The sequence below is a fragment of the Taeniopygia guttata genome, chromosome 2, assembly GCF_048771995.1.
Source record: "Taeniopygia guttata chromosome 2, bTaeGut7.mat, whole genome shotgun sequence".
Taxonomy (NCBI): Eukaryota; Metazoa; Chordata; class Aves; order Passeriformes; family Estrildidae; genus Taeniopygia; species Taeniopygia guttata.
This window is the reverse complement of record NC_133026.1, coordinates 97,760,080-97,781,386: the sequence shown is the minus strand read 5'-3', so window position 1 is coordinate 97,781,386 and position 21,307 is coordinate 97,760,080. Positions and strand designations below refer to the sequence as shown.

General features: G+C 34.9%; 1 protein-coding gene across 2 annotated transcripts in view; it reads right to left on the bottom strand.

Moving 5' to 3' along the window:
- The window catches only part of CDH19 (cadherin 19), a 112,306-nt gene that overhangs the window by 15,022 nt on the left and 75,977 nt on the right, over positions 1-21,307 (bottom strand). For both annotated transcript variants that reach the window (XM_002191397.6, XM_030265930.4), the window contains exons 3-8: positions 17,908-18,202; positions 11,647-11,766; positions 10,879-11,043; positions 9,821-10,005; positions 8,497-8,750; positions 6,027-6,163 (exon numbers count right to left, since the gene is read on the bottom strand). In XM_002191397.6, coding sequence (XP_002191433.5) covers positions 6,027-6,163; positions 8,497-8,750; positions 9,821-10,005; positions 10,879-11,043; positions 11,647-11,766; positions 17,908-18,202 — 1,156 coding nt within the window. The remainder of the gene's footprint in view (positions 1-6,026; positions 6,164-8,496; positions 8,751-9,820; positions 10,006-10,878; positions 11,044-11,646; positions 11,767-17,907; positions 18,203-21,307) is intronic.

Below are 21,307 nucleotides of genomic sequence, written 5' to 3'. Positions count from 1 at the left end.
TAAGAAAAAAGCTAAATGTACTCTTCTCTGCAGCTTTTCAAACTATATTCGTTTGATTGGTTCTTACATTACTTTTTTTAATGTATAATACAGTAGGTTCTTGGAGAAAACATTTGTTTTCTTGGATCTTATGGAATCTATGCTGATAGCTCTGAGTCTTGCTGAAGGAAATGGCAGCAAAAACAAGTACCACAGCAATAAATGCATAGACACTCAGCAGTTTCACATTTCTATTCCTCCTGTGAAGTCATTACAGCTGTGCTGATTTACCAAACCTTGTGATCTGTCAGACTCATTTCAAAAATACTTCTTTGTGGGATGTCATTTCTCTTGTTGTTTCTCTCAAACATTCATACAATAAGCGACTAAATAGTGCTCAGCTTCTTTTAGGTAAATATAAAAAGTAGCATACATTCGTTTTAGAAATAATACCAAGAGTGTAGGAGTTACTTTAATTATTTTACTGAAGTCAGAATTGGATGTATAGAGTAGAGATTTAACTACATTGTCTTTCAAAGAAGAGTTTTGTAATCTTTAATAGAAATCAGGGAATACCTTTGGTGGCTTCAGTTGTATAAAAAGCAGCACAGAAAGGACCCAGGTAGTTTTGCCTATTCTTACCTTGCTTGTTTATAAGATTTGTGGGTACTATATTGGCTGTAAAGCCTACCCTTTACTTGCACAAAACATTTAGGCAGCGCATTGTTGGAATCACATCTGTATTTTTTCAATAAAAGAATGAGGGCTTTTTTGGGTTTTTTGGGGGTTTTCTTTGGTGGGGGCAGGGGGAGTTTTGTAATAACCTGTTTCTAATTCTTTAATATATTTGGGTGGTAGCTGCCTTGATGGGATTTTTTTTTTCCTTAGAATTTGGTTAAATGACAAGGAAGAGCATTTCTCTCATTTCTGTATATATGGAAGTTTTTAACAATATTAAAATTTATAATTTTAATTTTTAATTTTTCTGAAATCACAGCTTTGAAATTACAATGTTTTGGGAGGGAGAAACATATTACAAAGTCACTCTTGAAATCAGTGCCTGGTGAATATTTAATGACAGTTTTGGTGAAGCAGAGTTACTGCATTGGTTGCATTTTGAAGAGAAGGTAGGCAACATGCATTCAGCTAATGTACCCATATCCTACATTACCTAAATATCTCCCAATTAGCAGATTTTTTTTTTTTTTTTTGTCACAATCTCTATGAGAGAGATCAGGACTTGAAAAACAAGGACTAAGAGAAGAGGACGTCAAGTGCAAAAGGCTGGATCAGTGTGAAAATTAAGATGACACTTAAATTGCTAGGGACTCATATTAGCAACTTGAAAAGAAGAGCAATGACCATCTCTAGATACAAAACAGAACTCAGTATTTGCAGGGGATTAAAGAAAGCTTACATTGACATCAGCCAGTAAACATAAACTTGTTTATCATGCTAGCATTACTACTAACAATAAATATTATCTTCATAATTTATATTTTTATAGTATGTCTATCATGTATAAGGCAAATTTCTTTACTTCCTAAAAGTAATGAAAATAAATAGTTTTTTAAGAAAGGACTACTCCAAAAAGTTGAAAGTTTATCAACAAAAACATATATATGTGACCAAGGCAGGGTGACATTTAATATTAAATTGATATTATCCATATTGAAATTATCACAGAACTTCAATCCTGTATCCAGGTCTGGAGACCCCTATGAAAGGACACCTGCAAGACTTAGTGGTAAAATGACTCTTGTCGTGAGTTAATTTCTTTGGGGCTGACAGTATTAAGTAAAACTGATTACAGAATCATAGATAACTGAGGTTGGAAAAGACTTCTCAGTTAATGAAATCAAAATATCAACTTAACTCTGACATGTTCACCACTAAATCCAGACCCTAGATATCATGTCGATACTTCCAGGGAAGGTGAGTAATTTACTTCCCTGGAAAACTTATTCCAGTGCTAGACAACCTTTTACAGGAAAAAAAAATTCCCTAGTATCTAATTAAACTTCTCCTGGTGTAGTTTGAGGTCCTTTTCTCTCATCTTCTTACTTGTTACATGACAGAGAAGACTGACCCCTACTTCCCTGCAACTTTCTTTCAGTAGTTTTAGAGAAAGTTCCCTTCCAGCCTCCTTTTCTCCAGTCCAAACAACCCCAGCTCCCCAAACTACTCCTCATAGGACTTGTGTTCCAAAGCCTTCACCCTCTCTGTTGTCCTTCCCCAGATTTGCTCCAGCACCTTCTGGAAGCAAGTGGCATAAAACTCAACACAGGACTCAAGGTGCAGTCTCACCACTGCTGAGCACAGGGGGAAAATCACTGTCCTGGTCCTGCTCCTACACTATTTTTGATCCAAGTCAGGATACCATCAGCCTTCTTGGCCACTGAGGCACATGCTGGCTCATGTTCAGCCTCTCTTGACCAGCACCCCTAGGTCCTTTTCTACCAGGCAGCTTTCCAGCCACTCTGTCCCCTGCCTGTAGTGCTACACAGGGTTGTTGTGACCCAAATGCAGACCTGGAACCTGGCTTTGTTGAATCTCATACAATTGGCCTTGGCCCATTAATCCTGCCTGCCCACATCTCTCTGCAGAGTCTTTATACCCTTCAACAGAATAACCTCCCACAACCCACCTTAGTGCCATAGGTAAGCTGACTGAGAGTGCACTCGATCCAATCATCTAGATCATTGATAAAACATATTGAACAGAGCTGACCCCAGTACAGAGCTTAGGGGAAAACTAGTACTGACTGTCCCTCAATTGGATAGTAATGATTTAAAGATTTATTGCTCTCAGGTAGGATTAGAATGCCATTGTTTGTACTTCAGCCTTGTACTTGGTGAAAGTTTCTTACAATCAAGTAAAAACTTATGAAAGGAAACTTGATTTTTCTTGAGCTTTAGGCATAAAGTAGAGAGTCAAGAGTTTGCAAGTTCTCCCTGCTCACATTTAAATTCCAACAAAATAGGCCTACTTCTGAATACTTTTAAAACATGCTCCCTCAATGGCATGAGGATAGGATGATCCACATCACAGGTCCAAATAACAGACTCAAGCCACTCTCACATTAGTGGGATCTCTGTTGCAATGGACTCAAAAGTCTTCTGTAATGTATGAATGTCAGGACATATCAACAGGCTCCTAGAGAGGTTGCTGTTGTAACAGAGTTTCAATACTTGACTAAGGTACAATGAACATCTTATTTGGATGAACTCTAATGGCATTTTGATTGTGCTTCAGTGGAGCCAAATATCATCCACCAAATGTTTCACGCACACAGTACATAATATGACTATATTTCAAGGAATAATATACTGCTAGTTCCTGATACAAATCCTTTCAGGTGTGCCCAGGCCAAGGTGACCTAACTTCAGATCTTTTGAACATATCATTATAGACCTTATAAGTGACCTTATAATCATTAAAGAAATAAAGAATAAGAATTTGAACATAATAAGGTCTCAGTTTCTCTATAATAACTTTAATTACCGTGAAAGTATTACTTTCTTTTGCTGCAGGAGGAAGTTATTAATTTACAACATTTAGTTCTCTTCTGTTTTATTGTTTAACTAAATAAAAGTCTAGGCCAAAGTTATCCTGGTGTGTTTCCTAGAGCTGTTCAAGATATGCCGGAGATCCAATTTGCTAACACCTGTCATCTGCCCAACAACATGACAATGAAATTCATGCTTTAACTCTCACAGAGAGGATGAAAAGCAAGATAGTACCATCAATTCCAAATACAAGTTAAAGACTTCAATGCAAACGGATACTGACTATCCTATAGTAGACTTCCAGCAGTAGTGTTCTGTCGGGAAGTGTGGAAACCCAGGGCACTGGGAATATTTCTCTCTTTGCTCTGGGGTGTCCTGACCCCCCAGGGGAGCACTGACTTTGACCCTCATTCATGGAGAAAACTTCCAAAGCCTCAAGGTAAACTAGAAACCTCTAGTGTGAAATAGATTGTAGAGATCGTAGAGAGTAGTGTAGTATATCACATGGGTGAGAAATTTATGTTTTAGGATTTTTAGTATGCTATATATGGGTTCAAGATGGAGGATATAGGGTGTTATCTTGAGTTCCTTTCTTCTTTCTTCTTCTTCCTCTTTCTTCTTGGGTTTAGGTGGTATCTTGTAATTAGGCAGAAAAATCTGCATCGCTGGTCTTTAGGGGTCAGTTATTGGGTTAGAAAGGGAAATAATCGAGGTGCCACTTCCTACTTGGGTGTGGGAACCCCTGGCCTGGTTCAGGGGTCCTGTGTGATGGTAAAGTCTCTCCTCCAACCCGTGCTTCCAAATAAAAACTCTGTAGCCTCTTGTTGTTCGGTCTCAAGGCAGTTTATTGCTAGTTATCTAAAATATTGTCTTCGCGGACTGCGGCTGTTTGGTCAGCGGCCCAGGCAGAGACACACACACTCCTGACACCCTCTCTGTCTGGTGTCTTCTTCTTCTCTCTCCCCACCCTGGGCTCCTGCTATCTTTTATATGATATATTACGTGATACATGTTTACAGTTTTTCCCCAATACCTACTACCTATGTTACAAGGTGCTTTTCTACTCTAAACCAATCCATAAGTGCCAGCATCACCAAGAACATGGAGGTAAGGAAGAAGAAGGAGGAAGAACATGATCAGCCCACTTTCCTCTATCTTAGAACTTCTGACCCCCATGTACAAAGTAAAAACCCCCCTGTACAGGTGCTAAAACCCTCCTGTACAATACTAAAAAATTTTCCCTTCTACTTTGTAATTAGACTACTATACTATCCAATGCTTTGTGACCCCTTGTTCCATCTTCAAAGTTGGTAACTCATTCCATGGCTCAAACTCAAAATCACAGCTGTTTCCAGCTGCTTGCCAGGGTCTAAAATGCTTTTGACCAAGGCCTGGAACCTCCAAAAATGTCTGAGGGACACTTTGAGTTCCAACACTTGGATAGCTTAGTTTTTGATTAGACTTAAAAGGCCTTGTAACAAGAGATTGCTAGACATTTTTGTGCTGTTTTTCCTGCACACAGAGTCTGGTGCAGACAGTGTGCTGAAGTTTTGATAAGATAAGAACAAACAGAAGCTGAAGACCAAAAAAGTCCAATGCATCTCTTGTTCCTGATACAGAACTTCTCCTGGAGGGTCTCCCCTGCCAGTGGAGCCCCCAGGGAGCTGCCCAACTTGAGGCCTGCAAGCTCACAGTAAGTCTCCCTTTTGACAACTCCGTTTAATAATGTATGTTTAAAGCAGTCATAGCAATAAATGGCATTTAATTGAGATTCAGGTGTAAAGAAAGGTGCTAAGAGTATTTCGCAAAATCTGTCTGATTAATTGATTTTACTCTAGTTTCATATGGTTTTCCTCCTTCCTGAGGATTAATGGGATTAGATTTTAAATAATATCCTAATAATCTTAAACTGCCTTAAACTTAAGGCAGTTAAACTGCCTTATAAATGAGGAACTGCTAAATTTCTAGTGTTGTCCCAGATTTAGGGCAACCAGATCATCAAAAACACAAACAGAGGTAATTTGCATTTGACTTTCAAGCAAAATTGACATGTAAAATCAATATAAAGGGTGCTTCAAGGCTCTAATTGTCCCTGAATAGACATCTAGATGATTTAGGCCTTAACATTCACAATTAATTTGAGCCACAGGTTTCTGACTGGTGTTAAATTAGACCCTGGATAATTTCACACTAGTCAAAAATCTGGTGTGAAATTAACCAGGGTCTAATTTAACATAAGATCTTGCACTGCAGGAGCAATTCTTATGCTTCAGTGTAACTTGAAAGCGTTACACTCTCGATCCTATTACGATTTCTTTTTTCATAAGGTCATCTTTTATGAAAAAGCACAGGACCTTGGAGCTCAAATACATTCCATTTCTATTTAACTAATCATTTTAATAATGCTCCTTAGTGTAACAAGCAACAGCAATATAATCGGAAAGAAGAATGTATTCTCCACTTAAAAGAAGGCACATACAGAGGATAATTACAGTTCCCAGTGTAAAAACCCCAGCATTCCTTACATTTCTTACTCACTTGTTTCTGTGGCTGTAACAGTTATGTTGTGCCAAGAAGCTATCTCTCGGTCCAAAGGTTCAGTGGTAATGATTGCTCCATTGTGCTCATTGATGCTGAACAGTCTCTTTAAATGAGTGCTGTGGACAATAGAGTACCTGCACCAAAAAAAGGAAAGACATTCTGTAGTACTGAAAAGTTTCATCAGAGGTAAGGACATAAAAAGCTATTGTCAGCTGAGAAAACAGAGCTGTGCATATATGCATATAAATGTGTGCCTCAACAACTCGTAAATCATGAAAAACATATGTGTATAAACATTTAAAATTCACTGCCACCAAGATCAAAGCTCTTCTTTTTATAAAACTAAATATGTCTCAGATCTATATTAATAAGAACTGAATCTGAAATGCATTATTCGTTTTTACTTCTAAGTCTGTCTCACAGCAGGTGAATGACTTCATTGAAAAGAAACAGCAAAATTGCCACTTGTGAAATGAATAACACCAACATCTAAGTGGAGGTATCATGGCAAATCTATTTTAGCATTGCTGACATGCTCTGATGCCAAGGGAATGGGCATTATAAAGGCATACAGCTATCTGTAATGAGGTGACACTAAGGCAGAGTGCAACATCCTAATACAGGAGATGATTGCAGAAAAGACTCAGTGCTCTCGAGTCTTTGCTGAAAAGGCTTCAGATGCTGTGGACATGTACATGTGCACATACATATACACATGCCACTCAAGCTGTTAAAGTCTAACCACCTGTTGCAGGACAAAGATGAACTGAAATAGAAACCAAAGATATTGGTTCAAATGTAAAATATATTTACTGATGTTTTTAATGGCCTACAAAGCAAAAGATCATATGATGCAGTTGCTAATAAAGTCTATTTCATGGAAATAAAACCTGTTTGAATAGTAGAAAGATTCTTTCCACTTCAATTTGTAATGACCACATGCAACTATTCCTTTCTATTGCACCTTTACTTCTGCTTGACAAAGCCTTTCTGTTTCCTGTTGACACTTAGTGCTCCAGCTCAGACATCGTATCAGCAGTTAAATGACTCTCTAATTTGTTATTTATAGATACATTTTGTGTCTTTTAAAAATCAGTAAGTAGATAAATTGAAGAACCGGAACAATACTATACATGAAAGCTGTTATAATCTGAAACAAATTTTGGATACTTATTTAAGGTATTTATAATATTACTGACATAGTCATTATGTTTGGGCATTTTTCCTTAATAAACATTTTTCAAAAATATTATATTAGGTATTTGGGTTTTTAAAAAAAATTTATTATTAACATTGTGAGGTTTTGTTGCACATCTTTTTTAATTTATTTGTTTGAAACCTGAAGTTTACAAAGCAACAAAAGTTGCTTTCTATATTTTAAGTAACTGCAGTCATTTATGATAGGAATGGTTTCAAAATTAAACTCATTCTCACAGCACTTATCCCAAAAAACATATGTTTATATTAGAAGTTATATACTCTATTCTAAAATAGCTCATTGATGTATCACTGTTTTGGGACTATGTGGACATATTCAATTTGAAGCCAGTTCCTCCAAAACATTTCTGAATAAGAAGTTATAGATATGTGTTAATGTTTAATTGTTCTACAGGAGATGTTGAAGTCATCTAATCAAACCACCAGATGAGCCCATTTAGAGGGGGAAACAAAAAAAATCCATGTACATTTTTTTCTTATTTAATTTAACCTATTACTAGTCTAATAAATAACAGTAAATTCATGGAAAATCATGACAAATCACCACCTACAGCTCTGAAGCCATAGCATAATATATATGTATTTCTCCTATTAGAAATCTACACCCCATAAATTATTTTGTCACTGTATCCTGCTTTGCCTAAATTGCATAGTACACAATGATGCCAGGCAATTCAAGAGGTTATTTTAATTATAAATCCCATGTTAAAGATTAATTACCTGTTTTCTCATTTAGAGACAGCAAAATTATTTATCATTGACACCATAAAAAGCAGAATCTGCTTTTGCTGGATTGAGTGGCTAGGTCTCAGCTGGCTTGTGGTGAGCAATTATTTTGGGTCTTTTGGCATTGCTTTTTTTCCTTGGGGATTTGTTGTAGATTTGTTTTTTTTCCCATCTCTTATTTTCCTTGATACTACTACTACTACTACTAATTATTATTATTATTATCATTAAATCTCAATAAAATAATAAAAAACTTGAACCCATGAACCCATTTGAACCCATGAGTTCTCACAACTTTATGCTTTCAATTCTCTTTTGCATCCCAGTGGCTGTGGGAGTGATCAAGTTCCTGTATGGTCCTTACCTACCGATGTGGGTTAAACCATGACATCTGCAATAACCTTGGCTATCAGAGTAAAAGAACAATTAACTGTAATTATGAGCTATGGTGAGGAACAGAAATACCTCTGGAAATGCCAACTACATTTGCATTTGATGCCTGTTCACATTTTAAGACAGGTACCTGATTGGACTCTCATCATCATCTGGATCTCTGGCAGTTACGAACCCCACCAAAGCACCATTCATAGCTCCTTCAACAATCTCCATCATGTAGTTCTCCAAGGTGAAAACTGGAGGTTCATCAGCATCTTCCACATTGATTTTGACAATGGTTGTATCTTCAAATGGCTCTTCTTTCAAAAAACGCTCATCAATGTATCTGTTTACAGCTTTTACTTGAATACTGTATCTCCTTTGGCTCTCATAATCCACTCTCTGTTAAGAAAGAGAGTGAGATTTGGAATATTTCTTTCTTCATATTTAAATTAAATATAATTCAATAACTTATATGAGATTAAAGACTAAGTAATGCTATACTTTTAAGAATATTAAAAAAAAATGGTTACTACTAAAAGTTATTTCTAAGGTTTCCTTTTTATGTTAGAAACCCTTTCAGATTCAAATGTTTGCTTGTTTTCTTTCTTGCTTTCACATTCCATACTGGCTGTAATGCTGCAGTCAAGAAATACTGTAAAAAAGTAATTCCCATAGAATGTCAGTCCTAAAAACACATAATTTCATTATAATTTTAGATAGTCTTTATCTTCTGACATAAATAAATAAATAAATAAATAAAACCTACTAAATAAATCGCTTCTCAAACTAAAAAAAAAAAAAAACCACAAAGCAAACAAAAATATCTAAACAAACTAAAAAAACTCTCACACCTAAAGCATTCAATTCTTCAGGGTCTTACATTTCACTAGGTTATTGAACTCTATCTTCATGTCAGATGATCCCTGAGATGACTGAGGAATCTTCTTGAGTGATTCCAAAATAAATTGCACAGTATAAAAGAATATTAATTTTCCTATTTCATAAACTGGTCTTTTCTGGTTTCTTCTTAGTATCTTTTTAAAGCTATGTACAAACAAAAACTCCACTATCCAATATGTTAATAAATTCTTGTTTCAGTTAACATGAGGTGTTGGAAGTAAGGTGAGATTTCTTGCAATTTATTGATAAATATTTTACAGGCAATGCACAAAAGAGATAGAACATAATCTCACAATGGGATACACTGTGTGGCACAGTTAGGGAATAACATCAAGATACTCTGAATGTCACTATTATATTCAGCAGTAATAGGAATGAATCAAAAATGTCAACAGAAAGAAAAGCATTTTTCTTTTTATCCCTCATAATATTCCAATCAAATCACAAAGCCTAAAGAAAAAAATATAAGACAATCCAAAGCAGTAGACCTTTTTTTACACATCCAGCTTACCTGAGGATTTTCTTTCAAATATTTAGAGATTTTTTTTTTTATGTTTCTGAGATCTCACCTTTTTCAGTAAGATAATTCCTTCTTGAGTCTCATTGTTAGTAATGATGTCAAAAACACCTGAGCTATCTGCTTCAATGAAATAGTCCATGGCTGTGTTGTCCCCAGTGTCTCTGTCTTCTGCAAAGACTTTGCCTACAGTGGTGCCCACGGGAGCTTCTTCAGAGACACTCATATAGTAGAGTCCTAAAGAAACAAATACTGGCAAAGTTTAGTGATCTGCCATGGTTAATAAGTGCTGCAGCTTGAGGTTCTTGGAGAGCTGGGAAAAGCCCCAACTTCTACTGGAGCAATCTATGTGATCTGACATTGTATAGACTAATGGTTTTAAACTGAAGGAGGGAAGGTTTAGATTAGCTATAAGAAAAATGTGTTTTACTCTGAGGGTGATGAAACACTGACACAGGTTGCCTAGAAACAAGGTGAATGTTCCATCACTGAAAAAATTCTAGGTCAGTTTGAAGGCAGCTCTGAGCATCCCTGCCCAAGAAGAGGTGGACTAGATGATATTTAAAGGTCCATTGCACCACAAACTATTCTATGATTCTGTGACTGAACATGGTGAAAAAACAGTGGAGGGCAGCACTTCCCAACAGCACAGTTTTTTCCTGGTAGCCCAATGAGCAGCTCCCACATCTGCTAGAAACTACCTGGACAGAGTGGTTCACATCATTTGCCAAAAACTCTCTAGAATGCATCAGAAAAAAATGAAGAGAGGAAAAGAAGAAAGAAGGAGAGTTGAAAATTATGCTAAATATCCCATTATTCAGATTTTAGGCTGAGGTAGTACAAATTATAGGGAAAGCAGTTTAACAATTTGTCTCCAAAGTCTATTAGTACATAAAATCAGCAGACTTGAGATTTTTGCAATGATAGAGTTTTCCTCTTAATTTCTGAGCTTTTGTGAGGATTTTTTTTTTCACTATTTTACTTTTTTACAGCTATATGCTATAGTCAAAGCACAGCCCTGTTCTAAAAGACCTACCTGCAAATCTAACAGAGCTACAGTGGATCTAAACTTCCTCAAGACTTCCATTACTGTAATTAGCCTGTACTCACGCTGTTGAAATTCAGGTGGATTGTCATTGATGTCGGAGAGATTGATGGTAACAGTGGCTGTTGCAGACAATGCTCCTGGTTGCCCAACCATATCTTTGGCTTGAATGATGACCAAATACTGCTCTTTTGTTTCTCTATCCATTTGGGAAGCCATTCTAATGACCCCTAAAAACAAGAAGTATAATACAATGGCATATAAGTCTCAGTTTTTTCTCAACATCTGACATGGGTATACAGTATAGATGCACGAAACATGAATTTTCATTCTAAACTGTGCATAGCACAACTGGTCTTATACTGGGTATTAGTCTTCATGGTACTACGCTGTATGTCAAACCCATATATTTAGTTCTGGGGAGCAGAATACTCCATATATTTCCTCTACCTTATAGAATCATTTTTCTTAGAAATTAGGCTTTTGGAGGGATGTCACATATCTGTAATTTCTCAACATGCAGGTAGAAATATCACATGATGTGCCATAGAGATGTTGATTGAGAAGTGTTCCTAGATTAATTTATAAAGGGTGATATTCAGAGTCTATCTCTTTAACAAGATAATTTTCTAATAAGGTTTAGATTTGCTAGAGAGGAAGAATTTCATTTTCCTATGGGAAAGAAAAGTTGATTTTTTTTTCAGATCTAGGAACTATGCAGAGATGTAAGAGTGTAGAGTGGTACCAGTTGATCTTTGTGTTACAATCAAGAAAGACAATTTTGTTTGCATCCATTTTATGACTTTATGAATGTACAAATTCATTTGTAGTACCTGTCTTTGGCTCCACAGAGAAATAAGGCTGTCCCTCAAGAAGACTGTAAAGCAGGCGAGCACTATTCCCATAAGAAGGATCATCAGCATCTGTAGCTGTTACCTGTGTAACCGAAGTACCTCAAGGAAAAATAAAATAGATTATGTTTGTTTTCTTCTTGTATAAGTTATAACTGTGAAACATAAATTCTTTAAAAAACTTTTAGCATACCAGTTATACTAATAAACAGTCCTAAAAATTTAGAGGAGCAAATGGCACCTATTAAATTTACTATTAAAAAGGGAAAATATTTCCTCAGCAGCTGTTCTTATTGCATTCAAAATTTCAATTAAAATAAAAATAAATTGTATATGCTTTTTCAGCACAACATTTATATTGCCTAAAATGTGACATATGATGCCTATTTTCTAATGTCAATGGGATAAAGCAAATTGTTTCTCCTCCTCTCCTTCAAAGTATTTTATGGAATTTTCCCAAAGGAATAAGAAAATACAGTAATTTTATCACCCGTAGGTCCACTGGTGATAAAGAAATTAATTGTTAACAAGCAAAGCAACCAAGAAGTATAATAAGGCTCTGATAAAGTTTTTTTTTTATTTTTGAGTCTTTAATAAGCTTGTCCCAGCGCAAAATTTGTGGCAGAAATCCCAGTGCAAAAACACAGTGTAATCAAAGTACAGAGCTTGGTTTCTTCTTTGATGAGAAGCTGTTCATATCCTAGATAGAAGATTGCCAGTAATCTCATGACACCTTCTCTAATGACTGTCCTTTAAAAAAAATATCCACAGTAATATCATTTTTTATGGTAATCATTATTTTTGTCTTTTTTTCCTCACCTAGATTCTGCATTAGAATGCAAATATCACTTCGTGTGAGGAACAGCAGGAAATCAAGCTACTTTCTAAAAATTTCTGGCATACATTCTCGTAGTTGCACCTGCTTATCAATACAGAAGTATAGCTAGGCTGGAGGAGAAAAGAAGAAAAAAATGTGCAGTGCCGGGAGTTAGACCAGAAACACTATTTTTTTAATGACAAAAGCAAATGTAATATTTGTCCCAAATAAAACAAATATATAAATTGCTGGGTTTTCTAGCAGCTAAATAGTTTTATTTTTAAATAGAAATGAAAAAAGTTTTCTCATATAAGGATAGGCTAAATTAAATTATTTGCTTCTTTAAAAAAAATATTATTTTGCACTTTCTCTCAATTTATTGAGCAGCATTTGAAGTGATTCCATAACGTGTGTTTTCTTCTCTCAGGCAGAGATTAAACTAAGCTGTTATCAATTCCCACCAAATTTTGGACCCATATGTCCTTCATAAATTACCTACAATATCAAATATCTGACCTGTGGGTTTAGATGCATAAGTACAGATTATTAAGATGTGTGTATAGATATATAAATATATATACAAATCCTACTGCTTTGGAGAAATTTTAAAGATAAAATTACAAATTCATATTTAATCAGGCCACATATATGCCTCAGAAATAACATAATTCTTTAATAAGACTGAAGCGTAAATGGAATCTTCAGCTACAGAGCTGTTAACATCGTATCAGCTGTATTCTATTAAAATTGCTCTCACAATCACAGAAAATTCATCCTCCAAGAAAATTAGCATGACTAGAACACAGTTGCTTTGAAAAAAAAAAAAATGTTATTTAGGAAAGGATCAGGAACTATGAACGATCCAATAGTTTTAGTCTGTCATGAATGCCATTTTCTATTCGGCAAACTCCAGTGTCCACAGGTATGTTTAGGAATGGACTTATTTATAGGAACATATTTAGTAAATCAGGAATAAAATCCAATATACATAGGACTTCAAAGTCATCATCACAGCTTTTGTACATCTCATATTTAAAGGTAAATCTATTTTCTGCACAGTTTCTAAGCAGTATAAAGAAATATTGAATCTAAACCAGCATTTCCCTCTTCTCTGAGACCAAACACACTTTTCTTCTTGTCTGTTAACTCTTCTAGAGTATTTCAGAACACAGTAGTAAGGACTTTGTTCAGCTGGAGCCAGTGAGATGCAGCTGGTGGATGTAATCAATGGAAATGTGAATAGTCAAAAGGAATCAAGTAAAGAAGGAGCTGACCTGAAAGGAAGAAATAACAGATATGTTGCACTACAAGGAGGAAGACAATTTATTTCTAAATTTGGGTGACAGGAGACCACGTAAAGAGCAGGCTATCATTTCTCATATTTTTTTAGAACAAAGATTGTGTGATAACTACATGAAACTCTACGTTAGGTATAGGCAATGAAGCAAGAAGAAGAAAAATGTTACTCTGGCTTTAGAGTATTTTCTCAGTTTTTAATTTTTCAGTTTCATGAAAACGGCATTTCTTTATACCTTTAACCATCAGAAAAAACCAATCCACCAAAATGAGCTAAACTAAAACGGAAACAAAACCCCGCCCCCACAAAAAAAAAGAAACCAAAAAAGAAAAGAAAAAAAAACCTACCAAAAAAACAAACCCACAAAAAAACACCAAACCCAACTCAAACCATTTGCAGAATGGAATCATATTTATCTAACATTTGTATTTGGGTCAGTGAAATTGAAATTTTAATATTCTATACTCAAAAACTCCCAAGAGCCATTATTTGTAACTACATGATTGTGAGAAGAATAATTGCACAGATACAAATCATATATTTTAAAATAATCACTTACAATATTGCACACTGCACACACCCCAAAAAATTAAGTAACTGCAAAGCCCTAATCGTGACATTGCAAACATCGCATGATGTAACTGACAATTAAACTTTTTGATTAGTTTTATTTAAGGTTAACTGATACTTTATATCTCTGCAGCCTTGGTTTTACCCTTCTTGGGCAATATGTGGTAGAGTGCCATTTTATGCTGCAGCCCATTAGGTTTACTATGGGGCCCTCATATGGGAAATAGCTGTTCATTTTTCTAACTAGAGCTTGAGATCTATAAAGACATTAAGTACTGATACATTATTGCATCTGACTCTTAACCACTCCATCAGATATACTGCATTTGTACAAGTTTAACAGTTATAAGGAAGACAGTGTAAAATCGTACCAAATGCCTGAGGGTAAAGCAGAGTCCTGTGTTCTCAGAAGAGAGAGTCCATTTGCTGACACGCTTTTCATTTACTGTGACACTTGCATATAAAACCCTAATAACATTTAGTACTGAAGATAAAAGAGAGCTAATAAAGAATTTAAATGTATTCTAATTTGTTGGCACATTTGTATATATATTGGTACTTGTAACTAACTTCAGGCACAGCTATTTGTGTTGTATTTTCTGGTTTTACTGTGGTTGTCTGAGGCAAGTGACCAGCTCTGAATTATTATCTACTTGCTTTCTTAGTTCCAGACAAAATGTGCAGCAGCAGTGACCTGCTTTCCCAAGTCTTGACAATGCTTCCTAAGAGTGCTTTCTGTGAGGAAATTATCAGGAGACCAAGATTCAGTGATCTGAATCGAAGCTAGAGAGCACTGAAACAGAGCAAAGAGTGAGTCTCTGTATTGCACTCTCTATAACTCTGTTCTTCACCCCTTATTATGTAAGAGTATGTTTTAGTTTACTGGGAGAAAAACACTAAAACCACTATGTTATCGATACTGCAAACTTTAGTGGGTTATCCTTCCTCTCTGCTATGAGTTTATAAATTTCCTAGTAAGATTGGTTTAGAATGCATACTGAAACAGGTTCCACCTCAGTAGTGCAGTCCCTACCTTTTAAGAAGCAGGGTAAGTGAGTACTCATGGTAGTACACCCCAGAATTACTCATGGTGTATGGCTCAGTTGTTTAATGTTTTGGAGCTGACCCCTATCAAGGTATACACTTCACTTGCATTTTATATTCCAGACATATGCATTAGTGTTGCAGTAATGTCTCCATGGAAGAAGTAGATGAAAGAATGATCTCTGGAATGGCTATGGTATTAGTGCTAGTGAGGTCAAGTGTAGAAGCAGTAATGCAGAAAATATTCCAAAACCCTGGATGACCTGGATTATTCTATCGTACACTGGATAATAATAAATCAGTGAGTTTACTATTCAGGAAGTCCATGTTTAAAAGAGAAGGTAAATAGGGTTTTTGCTTCATTCTTTACCCATTCTGACTAACGGGACATGGTTTTACTTCTGATTTTTAATTTATTTTTTTTATTTCATATGTTTCTATATTTCACTGGAATATTTTTATTTATAATATTACAGGAATATCACAAAATAAATTACATTTTCTGCAGCTTAATTAATCTTATGCTGAAGTGATACCATGTTTTAGGAATCTAAATATATAATAGATGACACAGGAGAGTGGACAAAGACAGCTGAGCTTTTCATTTTTAGTGTATCTCTTTATAGAAAACTCAAGGCAGTATAGAGTGAAACTTTTCAATTGTCAACTGCTTATTGATGGTTTCAGGTAAGAAACAGAAGTATATGGGAAAAGATTGCTACTGTTGTTTTTGGTCTTAAGTAGCACTATAGCACTATACTTGACTATTTTTCTTTTTTTTTTTTCTTTTTTTCCCCATATAGCCATTATAAAAACAGAAAGATAAAATGGAAGAAATTCAGTTGTATGTGAGTGGTTATAAGTCTTTGTGAGTATAAATGAAGACATACTAAATAATCAGTCATTAAAAAACATTTTTATAAGGAGCCTGTAAACAGTGTTTTAACAAATGGGAGGAAAAAAAGAAAAAGAAAGGAATTATCAAAGCCCTAAATTTTTGAAATCCCAGATAATTCTACACAATGAACTGTACTCATTTTTACTATAAGCACATAAACAATAAAAATGCAAAGGTCTTTGACAAGTCACCTATCTTGTCTCCAAACTTGAGCAAATGAACAAGATGCAAAACCTGGAAGAACCCTCTGAACTAGCAACTGATTATGTTAGGAAAAGTTATTCAAGCAAAAGGTCAGGTGCAAAATTAGGTCTGTCTGCACAGAAGAAAGTGGCAGTGAAGAAACAATAATAGTGATTTCACCGATATAAATTGGTATAAGCAGGTAGCAAGTATCACTAGCAAGTAAATTGATCAAATGCATTTGAAGTCTTTTGCAGCTGCTGCTGGCAGTGATGATGAGCTGCTGTGTCCTGGTAGAAATTAGGATACTAACTTCACTTTCAATTAACAGGCATGAATATCTTTTTCTTTCACCTGTCATCCTGGCTGGTAGAAGAAGAAAAATTTTATAGCTTGCTGTCAAATTTTCACTGATTCTGCTCTAAAAGTTGAGCAGATAATGTTTAATCGCATCACTGATGCTATTGCATTAATGACTTCATTGATTCTTACTATTTAAGGTAACACAATATTTGAATTTCTTTTCCAAATCAGTTGCAATAAAAATAAGGAAAATGAGTAGGTGCATAAATTTAAAAGATTACTGGGATCTTTTATGTAAGATCTAAAGAATCTACTTTCTCTTTGATTTGAACGACCACTATTTGGAAATATTATCTATAACATTCCTGTTTACGTCAGCTGCATTAACACTTTGGGGTTTTTTAAGACTTGCATGTGCACATATTATGAATGCATATGTGTATGTAAAATATATATATGTATATATGCCTATATTCACCACATGTTGACTTTACTTTGTATTTGTTGCGTTAAGTTTCCAAATACATGACAGATCCTAGTACAGGTCTGTCTGAACATGTGAAAGTGAGAAAGAAGAGGTACAGGGATTAAGTTTTTCCTCTTGACAGGAAAATTACAAATCATGTACTTAGGAAATCAGAAGGAAGAATGCATTAACTGCACACTATCTAATCCAAACAAGGAGAAGCTGACTGAAGGTAAAGAAGCTTGGCAATGTAAATAAGTAGGCAACATGTCGAGAGTGAGAGTGGCCATCACTTCTTCCCAACTGGCTGCAGTACTCTAGCTATTACTACTGAGAATGTTATATTTTTAAACAAGTGCAAATTTCAAGTTTGAATCACTGATGGGAAAGACAAATGTCTATTGTCAATCTAAGCATGTATCCAGAATCTGTAAAAGGACATGGTCAGATGTAGGTACCTAAATATTTAAAACCAAGAATGTTAAGTAGAGGTATTTACAACCCTCAGGTTAAGAATATACCTTTGCAAATTTCCAAACCTGTAAAAGAGTTGCTTTCTTCTTACTGAGATGCAGCCTGTAAAATATGCTATTAAGATTTTACTTCAACATCGCTGTCTAGAAGAAAATCAGGAAATAAAGGGTTTGATTCACAGTATATCATACCTTCAGGTGACATCTCTGGAACAGTGGCCACATAAGGTCCATCCAAGAACTGCGGTTCATTGTCATTGACATCTCGAACCTTGATGATAAATTCTGATTCAGGTTCAACAGGAAGCTTAGTGATCCTGTTAATTGCTTGTGCTCTTAGAGTGTAGAAAGGTTTCTTTTCTCGATCCAACTTTTGTGTTACATAAATTTTGCCGTTAAGTTCATCGATGACAAAAAAGCTTCCAGCTCCCTCCCCAGTCAAAATGTATTTTAAGTTACCATCCTGCTTGTCTAAATCTGATTTCAGCTGAAAGGAAAAGGGAGAAAAATAAGTCACAGTTTAGGAAGAATGAAGTTTTGAAACATTCATTTTATGCCTTGTTTTGATTCTACAGTGAACTCTGTCACTAATGAGCCTTCTTGGACACTATCGTTTGAAAGGAGGTGCTGCCACATTTTCAGCCAACCATTTTAATTTTAAGATATTTAAAATTATTTAATTTTAAAGTATGGATATAACGGACTTATAAATGTGTGATACACCTGAAAAGAGATGCTTCTGATACTTTGAAGTGAAGGGAATGCATCTAAGCACCTACTTTGGTTCATTGTTTTTTCAGCTCCCCTACAATTCTGCTGAAAAAAATGCAAAGGTCATTAAACATTATCTAACTTTTTTTTTATTATTGCAGATGATACATGTACTTTTTAAGTTGTTTATTTTTTTTACTCAACAATGCTAAGTGTAAATGTATGCAACAGTATGTTCTGTTTCTGTTGAAATATTAGAGGTGAAAAGACATTCTGCAGTGAAACTCTGTATTGTTTATTCCAAAATAAATTGATGGACATTTTTCATTTCCTTCTAGGATGATCTACATCCTATGTTGTATTGTTAAAATGAACTTTGTGGTGATGATTCATTTAATGAAGCTGAGCCTTGGAGACAATTTTGGTCCAGCTGCATTTGTTCATGACAACAAAATAGTTTGGTTAATGCTAGTGATATATAATAGAGGAATATTTTAAGAGCAATAACTTCATTTCCTAACATGGGAGGCATCCACAGTTGAATTTTATGGGAACAAAAATTTCCATTTTATCATTTATTCTCTATTTTTTCTCCACTTATTTTTGTTTTAGAACAAAAAATATCAAATTCTCTAAGAAAAATCCAAAGGTAAAAAAAATATTATTCAACTTGCTTGTCTTATGAAGCAACATGTTTCAAATGCAAATATGCCTAAATACTGACTTTAATTATCTCACAGTTTTGCTTATGTTTATTGACCCTAAAGATCACTGTAAGTTGTGAGGCCATAGAAGAGGAAAGTAACATTTCCCTGTCAGATCTACTCAAATATTTTGTAATAACTTCTGAAGTTGTAAATATAGTTTTAACTTTTCTTTGGAAGAATGCCTATGCCTTTTAAGATTTTCATAATGCATAATTGTCTGCATGCATCAGATGGATAGTTTATTCAGAATGTGACTGGGACTCTGCTCTGAGATACGAGGGACAGTTTTGAGTTCCTACTGTGAGATCTGTAAAGATATTTAACACCTAAAATATTCAGAGTTAATTATCCTTGCCAGTATAAAAGACAGAATTTTCAAGTGTTAGGGAGTTTAGAACCATTTAAAATATGAACAACTTAAATATTTTTAACATAAGTAGTTGTGTGCTAAATATGGACCATGTTACGCCCTTTATAAGTGGTCTGGTCAAGCTCTTTTTAACACCATCCAAATTTAGCATCTTATTAAGGGGCAATGCAGATATTTTGTTACCCATAAATCTTAGTTTCCTCATCATATAACCCAGGACATGGGAGAAGTAATCTATATCTAGATCTTTAAACTAACATGGGGTTCAGATATGACCACAGAGTGTATCAAACAAACCCTTAGGGTCTGGGAGCATGCCTTTGACTGGCTGCTAAGACATAGCCTGTGTTAAGCAATTTCACTCAGAATCATTTATCTACAAAAGATTTCATAACCTTGAACATGTTAAAAGAGAGGTCCCTTACAGATGACATTTGCTGAGAAAGAATAGCAAAGGTTCTAAGTTTACTTGGTTTTTTTTTTAGGCTGGGAACAAAATAAATTGTCTTACAATTGTAAATGAGAACTGAGAACAAGTATTTTTATACTCATCCTTGTGTATCTGCCATTGCAATGCTGATGGACACATTTATTTTTTCTTAATCTTGATAATGGAAAAGAAGTCATGAGTCTATGTTAAATGAAATTTGAAAATTTAGTTCTGACTGAAAAAAGATTTTTATATGGAATAGTGATTTAAAAACAGAAACTGTCTACCTTTGTATTTTCGTTGATGCAGTTTTCTTCAGGGCCTTAATTACTAAAAATTCATGTGTTGATCATAGACTACCACTTCATTTGCTGAAAGCAGCGCATATTCTACTCAATAAAAAGACACAAGTAAATATGTCTTATTAGACAATGTTTTTACTGCAATATATTAACAATAATCTTCAATAAAATCCCCAGTTAACCTGTGAGAAATAAAAAGGTGAGATCATGAAAATACATGACATTTATGAAGCTTCTTTGCAGGAAATACTTTCCAATGTATTGGAAAAGTAATAATAATTGTTTAAAAAATTGTATGTCTTCACTTGTTCTTTCAGAAGTGAGATATCACACTTCCATAGTAACTACTTTGAAAGGGTGGTGAAAAAGTAATTAATGAATTTTGAGCACTTCACCCTTTGGGCCCAATTAAATTTTAGTGCTAGTTAATTAGCAGTTAAACTTACTTTAGTTCATTCATCTAAAAAGGGCTTTAAGAAATGAATAGCAGATCTCAAGATTAAAATTACTTCTAGCAATACAAAAATAAATAATAATAATAAATATAATAATAATGATAAGCAGAGAGAGAAGAGGGCAGATAAACCCTCATTAAGACAATTATCTTACAGCATATTTTTAAAGAAGGGTGAAAAATAATTGGTCGTTGTGCTAAACCTAAGTTAATCTAATGAACCATGCAGATTCCTGTAGTTTCTCAGTGGTTAAAAGGATTTAGTATTAATCAGCTTCATTAAAAATTAATGAGGGGTAAATCAGCTGCTACTTAGTGTAACAGAAAATCAAGCAAAATCCTGTTTGTAAACTACACTACACTCAGTATGGCTGCTTTGATGCAGTGCCAAAAATAGCACAAGCAAATTGCCAGATGTTGATAAATGAGTCCTTAACTTCCACTCAGAAGGAAGAAAGGAACTTTTCAACTTTATACCTTCATCTGCTGTATGTGGAACTAGTTTTAGTAACAGCATGCATGTGAAGTGTCTTTGGCAGCAGTTCTCAGTGAAGGAATGTGCTTGGTACTGTCATGGCCTATAGCTCTCAGACTTCTCTGACCTTGAGAAAGGTCACA